Below are 7735 nucleotides of genomic sequence, written 5' to 3' on the forward strand. Positions count from 1 at the left end.
TAGTAACCTTAGTCACATAAATATTACGTCTGCACATTCAAGAATGTTGACCAGTCAAAATTTATATCGAAATTTTAAGAATTCAGAAAAGATACGGAACTCTTAAAATTTTATGATTTTACCAACAAATTAGTATTTATGTTTTCTTTTTCATATTTTACCATCAATTATTTTAATTTTCCATATTTATATTTCATTAACTTTTGTCTATCACAAAAAAAAAATGTTTTAAAAATGAAAACGAGCTATTTTAACTTTTAAACTTTTTTCATTTGAAATTTAATTAGGATATACAAAAATAAAATAAAAACGTAAAATGTGCGAATAGAAAACAATTGATGATGCAACGTATTTTATTAAAGTCATTTTACTGAACTCATTGATTTTCGTTTTTACATTTTCTCTTTACGAGAGACTTCTGAGTTTCACCGTCTCTGTATAAATAACCCTTCCGGCATTCATAAACCGACGTCGTTGCCTATCGCCTTCTCCGACCGCCGCTGTCTCCGGCCGGTTAGCCTCTTCTGCACTTTCCGACCATTGCATGCTTCTCAATTATCGTCGACACGACGAAACCCACCACTGAAGTTTACGTAGGAACTACTATGAATACCATGCATTTGACAATACAACACAGAAAACCCCTCCAATTTTGTTGCTTTCTTTATCGTTGTCATTTAAAAATAATATGAAATCCCCTATTTTACTCTTCTTTTTAGTTTCATCCAGTGTATGGACTTCTGTTGTGGGTTTATGGAATATGTCACAGAAGTATTTTTTTTTTCTTTTATGAGAGTCATAGAAGAAGCTACTTTTCACTATTCATGGTTGCCTTCACATTTTGATGCTGATACTCTATGCGATATGATGTTGGAGGGGACTAAGTTTTATCAATTGGAGTGAAGAACTTTTTTCTTTTTTTTTTGGTTGATGCTATTGGTGTTATTTTGTTTAATGAGGATGAATATTCCATTATTTATTGTTATAAGATGTTGCGTTATATTTATATTATCTCTTTAAACATAGCTTAAACTTGTATTTTTTTTTTCTGTCCATCTTTTGCCTATTTGTTGAGACCAGATCATAAAGAGAAGAATTCTATGTTATTGTGGAACATGAGAACATGGAGTTAGAACCATTAGGTTATGATTAATGATTTAGATTGTGTGTTCAAGTATAAATTCAACCCGATTTTTTTTCCATTGTAGCAAAGAGATTAGGCAGAATTCGTAATTAGGTATGCAATCTGAAGCATTAAATTTAATGTATTGGTTGTAATTAAATGATCATTGCTCACAATAACCAATAGTTCTCACCTGACGTGTATACGTAATACTTGTGTTCGTTGTATTTGGCTTTTTTAATGGTCACTAATCTTCTATTATAGTATGCTTATATTTTGATAATGTATAATTATTTCAAGATAATATCTGTTTGCAGCCTGGATGCCTGAGTTTTGATGCGAGGGTGAATTAAATTTGTTGCAAAATGAAAACTTTTGGTGGTTGTAAGAGCAATTGTACGTCCAGTTATCCGTTTAGACTGTGGAGAATTCGAAACTGAATACAGTGCAGCTGTTGATAAATTGATTGTTCTAACCTGGTGAATTGAAAATTATCAGTGCCAAATGTCACTTTAAACAGCCTGACTAAGGTTTTGGTGTGAGAGAAAATGATACGCTGCTCTTGTTTCTGATTGTTCTGTTTCAGAATTCATTTCGAGGGGCCATGGCAAAGAGAAAAGGTAGAGGACGACCAAAAGGGTCCAGCGTTCAGAAGAAGGTTAAAGAGAGTGAAGATGGTGAATTGGTCATTCCAAATACTCCCTTGAATGTGGTGAAAGTTGAGCCTTACTTTATTGAGGAACATGAGGGAGGTACACATAGATTGACTTTATCATATTATATCCTTTTTACTTGTATACTTGTATTTTACTGTTTCTTTCATGTTGTGAGAAGAATATGCTTACTGTTGTTATATATTAACTTTGTGATTCAGGTACAAGTAGTATGCCTGCGAAAAGAGGACGGGAACGACCAAAAGGATCACAGGCTGAGAATTTTCAAGAGAGTGTCCACAGCATCTTGAATAGTCGCATGAATCCATCTAAGATCGTTGAAGTTGGTCTTGACAGTGAAGAACCACAAGATGCAGGTATGGTTACGATAATACCTGGCTCTGATTTCTCATTTTATTGTTTTATTCAGTTCATCTTTCCTCCACTTTACAAATATTCCTATTTTTTTAGAAATTTGATGGATTAGTATTGATATTAGGAGAGCCACATGGCATTATAGAACTTATTTGCGTACGACAAATATGATGTTTGATCATATCAAGACGCTTATCCGATGGGAAAAGTTTGTGATGATAGCTCTGATAGTGAGTGTTATTTTGTTTTTTTATAATATTTTTGGAAATGGTAGTAGGGAATATCAAAATATTTATTTCTTGATTTGATTGGTACGTTGATTAAGGTAATGCGACAGTTATTTTCTCAACAGAGTTATTAACTGGTGTCTCTCTTTCACTCTCCGCTTCTCCCTTCTTTGTTAGCTATGTTGAATGTAGCATATATTTTCTCAAACTGCTTGGGGTTGGTACATTGAAGAGGACATGTATACTGATCAATGTCTTATATTCAATATTTGTTGCATTTAAATACAGTTGTGCCCAACAAAAATGGACAAGAACGACCAAGTGGTTTGGGGCAGTACTGTCAAGAGAATGCTTGCGAGAACTTCTATGGCAATCCATCAAATATGATGGATGTGAGTCTTCGATGTAAGGAGGAGCAAGAAGCTGCTACCACTGGTTAGTATGTGTTCTATTGTCTTCTTTATTAGCTCTATACCCTTGTTTATCTAATTAAAGGCAATTTTAAGTTTGCCAGAGAAAAAGCTCTGGGCAATTTTAAGTTTGCCAGAGAAAAAGCTCTGGGCAATTTTAAGTATATGTTCTATATTCTTCTTTTCATTAAGATAGTTTTTCTCTCTGAAAAATATCATGTTCTATGCCCAAAAGCATAACATACTCATGTTTGGGCTGCCTTTCAAATTGCTGCAGCACACATTCTGAATCTTCTTCAATGCATACGGCATGGATTGCTTCGGCAAAATTAATTCTGAGGCACTTAAACATTTACTAAAGCATGTTGTTCATTTGTCTTAAAATTTTCAGTTGCAGTTTTTAACTTCTCTGGTTGTTCTATGTGTCATTATTAGCGTTGACTGCTAGGAACTATTTCAATAACAACTGATTTCTTTTCAACCCTTTTTCGTTTGTGTATGTTTAAGATGAAGTTGACGAGCCTAGGGAGAGGGGATTATGGCAACCAATAGAGTCAATAAATCAAGAGAACCATCAACAAAATGCAGGTGGAAAGTTGGACGTGTTCATTTAAGTGGTGGTCGTTTTTTCTGTGTTTAAGGCTTTATTTGACACTTCTCTTGTTTGATGTCGTGTCAGATACGGTTGTCAAGCCTAAAAGAAAGGGAAGAGGACAGACAAAAGGGTTGTCACTTCAAATGAAGCGTCAACAGAGTGCAGATGGAAAGTTGGATGTTCTCATTCATCCTACAAAGATGGTGGCAATAGGTCCAGGCCGCAATGATTTCATTACTGATCTTTCTCTTATTGTTCGCCAGAATGCACGTCTTAATGTGCGCCAGTGGAAGAAGGTTCCACAAAGTACCAGGGATACAATAGTGCAAAATATTCTGGTATGTTATGGCATTGATTGTGTTTGGTTTTAATCATGATTTGTAAATGATATTTGATTAAAGGATATATTTGTTTTTTGTTGGCTGGTACGTGGAGATGAGGCTTATTTTAACCAATATGACAAGAGAGATGTAAATTCACCTTTGAGCAAATGGTTTTAACGAAATTCAATTAAAAATATGCTACTAATCTATTACACTGTCATGCATGAGGAATCATCAGTTTGTGGAAGTGAAAAAAAAGGCATGGTAGTGTTTGTGGATGTGAGGGTGCCCCAGGTGTGGTGATAGATTTTTTGAAACTACTTAATTAGACAAAAGGTATACGTATCGCAGTTAAAGGTTTGATGAACAAGGGTAATGCAATGTTGATAAGTTGGCGCTATAGTAGTGCTATAGTGGTACTGCATTTCAGAATTCGGAATGTGGTCAGATATCCTTCCGCTTTTGCGACTGGCTGATATTGCAATCTGGATCGTCATATTTACTTTGTGATTATTTATCCAATTATTTTAGCCTATGCTATGGCATTCTTCTCTTTCTTTACTTACATAAACTCTCTGTTTTGTAATTTTGTCTGTTGTACCATTAATTATGTGACTATCTATGTATTAAAGCAAATATGTGTTTCGAGCCTTGTTAAAATTCATGCAGTGTAATATCTATTCATTTTAGGTACTCCACTGTATTTGTGTCCATGCACAGCCTTGCTGTCTCTAAGGGAGCTTCTCATTTATGTAGTATTCTAATGTTCTTACTCTAGCTTTCATTCTACTCTAGCATTGAGTCTATGTTAAATAAACCATTAGTTAATTAGTAGTTAGAAAGTTAAAATCAGTGAAAAGTATCACATATTTGAAAATGTAGTTTTTGTTTTCCAATCACCTTGGTAAACAGCACCAACGTTATCAAGGTCAAACTCTAATTTCAATTACAGAAGTCTACAAGCACCTAAAGAATAAAACTTGAGTTTGATCCTAAATATAATAAGAGAGAGGAAAGGAGAGGATCTTGTATATTTGTGTGAAAATTGGTGCCTTTGGGCTAGGGAGGTGCAGACCCTTTTCAATTCCCTTATTCTTTGTAACAATATCTCAGGTTCCTATTACTCTGGTTTTTTTCTATCGGTTATATGTATGTGTGCTATAAGAGAAAAATTACTTTGTTGTTTGTAAGGCTGTTCCATTTGGTCTGTTTTTTCCTTCATTTATTCTATTAATCAATTCAAATATGTGGGTGCTTGCGTGGATAAATTAACTTCTCTGGTTCAATTTTTGTTAACAGAACAATTGGAGACTTCCACATACAGATATGGTACGGAAGGCTATTCTGCATGAAGCAGGCCGTTTATATCAGAATTGGCGCAGCAGGCTTCATGAGTATTACTTAAAGTTTGAAACCAAGGACGAGGCCTTGAAGCATGTCCCTAATGATGTTAATGATTCTGATTGGCAATTCTTGGTTGATTATTTTAGCAGCTCTTATTTTGAGGTACAATAATTTATGCCCGTCTATACACCATTCTGCCCTGTGAATGTCAATAAATTTCATGACTTGCTCTGCGTCAATCTTCAGATAATGAGTGCAAAAAACAAGGCAAATAAGGCAAAACAGCGGGTAAAACATACTACTGGGTCAAAATCCTTTCTAGCAACCAGCTATGATGCAGTGAGATTTCTGCTTCACGTTTGTTCTTATGATTATCACGTCTAATTGTATGACGTTTTCTTTATAATGCTAATGAGCATATGATTTTAACAGCGTGACCCAGTGACCGGAACGGAGCCCGATATGCAGACTTTTTGGCAGTTGACACACAAAAGGGGAAATGGGGAATGGATTGACGAAGCGTCTAAGGAAATCAATGTAGTTGAATTTCATATTACTGCTATATTTTTCTATATAATTTGACTTGATGTTCACTGTCTTCCCTAAATGATCAATTGTTTGTAGGACAAAGCTGCTCAACAAATTAATGAGAAAAGATGCCAAATAGATTATTCTGAGGAAGGGGGAGAAACAAATGAAGAAGAAATTATTAGTACTGCCTTCCAAACATTGGTTGGGAAGAAATCATATATGCGTGGCTTTGGTCCTTTTGGAGCAGAACTAAGGTCATCACCATCATCAAGCTCCGGTAAAATTCAACAGCTGCAGGCTGAATTAGATGCCCAAAAGAGAGAGACAGAGAATGCTAGGAAAGAATGTGATGAAATAAGAGCTAGACTTGTTGAGGTTGAGTCCCATCTAGAGGATGAACGGCTGAAACGCATAGAGCTAGAGGCTCGTCTCTTGGATCGTCAAAATGAGATACAGGAGATCAGCTGTCAAGTTCAGAACACCATTCAGGCTGCATTGTCTCAGTATCTTCCTCCAGTAAGTATAAAAGATAAACATATTGATGCTCAATTTTATGCACATTGGTTTAAGCTGACTTTAATTTTGAAATAAAGTAATTTTTAATATGTGAGTGATATTCGAATTTTCATTAATAATGCTTTTGAGTCATAAGAAGCATTGGAATGATTTTCTAAACAGCAAAATATCTGACTTTTGATATCAGAAACGTTTGTTTTTCACGCTAATTTGCTAGATGTTTTAAATTCTTATGTATATCATAACAAGGGAAGAAAACTCTCGAACTCTCAAAAACTCACAAGGAGAATTGCATTCAATCTTCAAGGTATGTTTTACAAATGAAGGAGACTCCTTATTTACAATGGACGAGCTCAGCTTAAGGGAGAAGAGTGTACAAGAAAATGGAGTTAACTTTCTTAATCAAAACTTAACTCCATTAAACATGATTAGTACATCCTAACCTCTTGAAATTAGGGAAGTGTAATGATATATGTGAAAAGCAATGATGACTTCAGAGGGAAGCACATGCTTGGTGTCTGAGGGAGTTCCAATATACACAATAAGACTCTTGAAAGCTTGAAGGGTCAAGTGGAAGAGTCGAACTACCCATGTGCACATGAAAGTGACATTTCGTAGTTTAGAATTTCGTAGTTCTAACTATACTTAAGTTCGTCTAAAGACTTTGAAACTACTTATATAAAAACAGTACAAATAGGTTCCTATAAAATCAGTTAAGTTGTCCTGAATTTTATTACATAGTAGTATCATACTATCAATATTAAATTAGTATTTTTCGTAAACTTTGAAAGTAGTAATACTTGGCTGCTGAGCTGAGAATTTGTCTGCAGTTAAAGGAGAGAACTGTTGTGTTTTAACCATTTAAAGATTACTATACATTTTGGGTTTTGCCTTTGATCTTGTGGGATGAGAGTAATATTTAGCCGTTTCAGCTGTAGATTTCTTTCCTTTTCTTCATCTTGAATCTTGTCAAAAGTCTCCAAAATCTTTTTTTAGACAATAGAACAAGTTACTTGCTAATTAGATGTATACATTTTTAACTATGCGTCCACTTTGTGGGCGTTTCTTCTTTTCATTTTTCATATGAATGTTGCGTCTTTAAAATTTTCCTCTGATGTGTTCTTGTTTCAAAATATTGTTGTGGATAGAAAAGCGAAACCGAGACCTCAACGAAGAATAAAAGAAAGATCGCAGAGCTTGAAGCACAGCTTCATGGAGCAGAGGATGTGATAACAGATATTAGATCAGAATTAATTAAATATCGGAAGGATCAAGAAAGTAAGGATGAAAGGGTTCATTTGCTACAATCCTAAGACTAAATTTCTTTTGGACTATCCTTATTATGTTCCAATAGCTGCTACTGCTAATTGGTAAAGACTTATTTATATTATATGTCAATTTAGTGCACTGTATATGCTCGTTCAAAGTATTTACCAAACCTTTATTTGTTTAATTTTAGATAAGCTATATTAGAACTAGGCTTTTAAGCATTATACAATAATTCATCGCCATTGGATTGACTGGATCTACATGACCTTTTAAAATTTTATTAAACACTAAATATACTTTTAGTCATATGCTCAAAATATTTCATTTTTTAATCTTTTGATTTATTATGAAAATTTTATTAAGGGATAT

General features: G+C 34.4%; 1 protein-coding gene across 1 annotated transcript; it reads left to right on the plus strand.

Annotated features, from left to right (window-relative positions):
- Positions 1 to 397: 397 nt before the first annotated feature.
- LOC114177494 (putative leucine-rich repeat-containing protein DDB_G0290503) lies at positions 398 to 7509 on the plus strand. The gene is made up of 11 exons (XM_028062867.1): positions 398 to 513; positions 1710 to 1875; positions 1998 to 2153; positions 2667 to 2813; positions 3296 to 3376; positions 3468 to 3721; positions 5006 to 5212; positions 5297 to 5389; positions 5483 to 5587; positions 5675 to 6097; positions 7246 to 7509. The coding sequence occupies exons 2-11, from the start codon at positions 1728 to 1730 to the stop codon at positions 7408 to 7410; spliced, it is 1779 nt and encodes a 592-aa protein (XP_027918668.1). The 5' UTR covers positions 398 to 513; positions 1710 to 1727; the 3' UTR covers positions 7411 to 7509.
- Positions 7510 to 7735: the final 226 nt, after the last annotated feature.

The sequence above is a fragment of the Vigna unguiculata genome, chromosome 3 (assembly GCF_004118075.2).
Source record: "Vigna unguiculata cultivar IT97K-499-35 chromosome 3, ASM411807v1, whole genome shotgun sequence".
Lineage (NCBI taxonomy): Eukaryota > Viridiplantae > Streptophyta > Magnoliopsida > Fabales > Fabaceae > Vigna > Vigna unguiculata.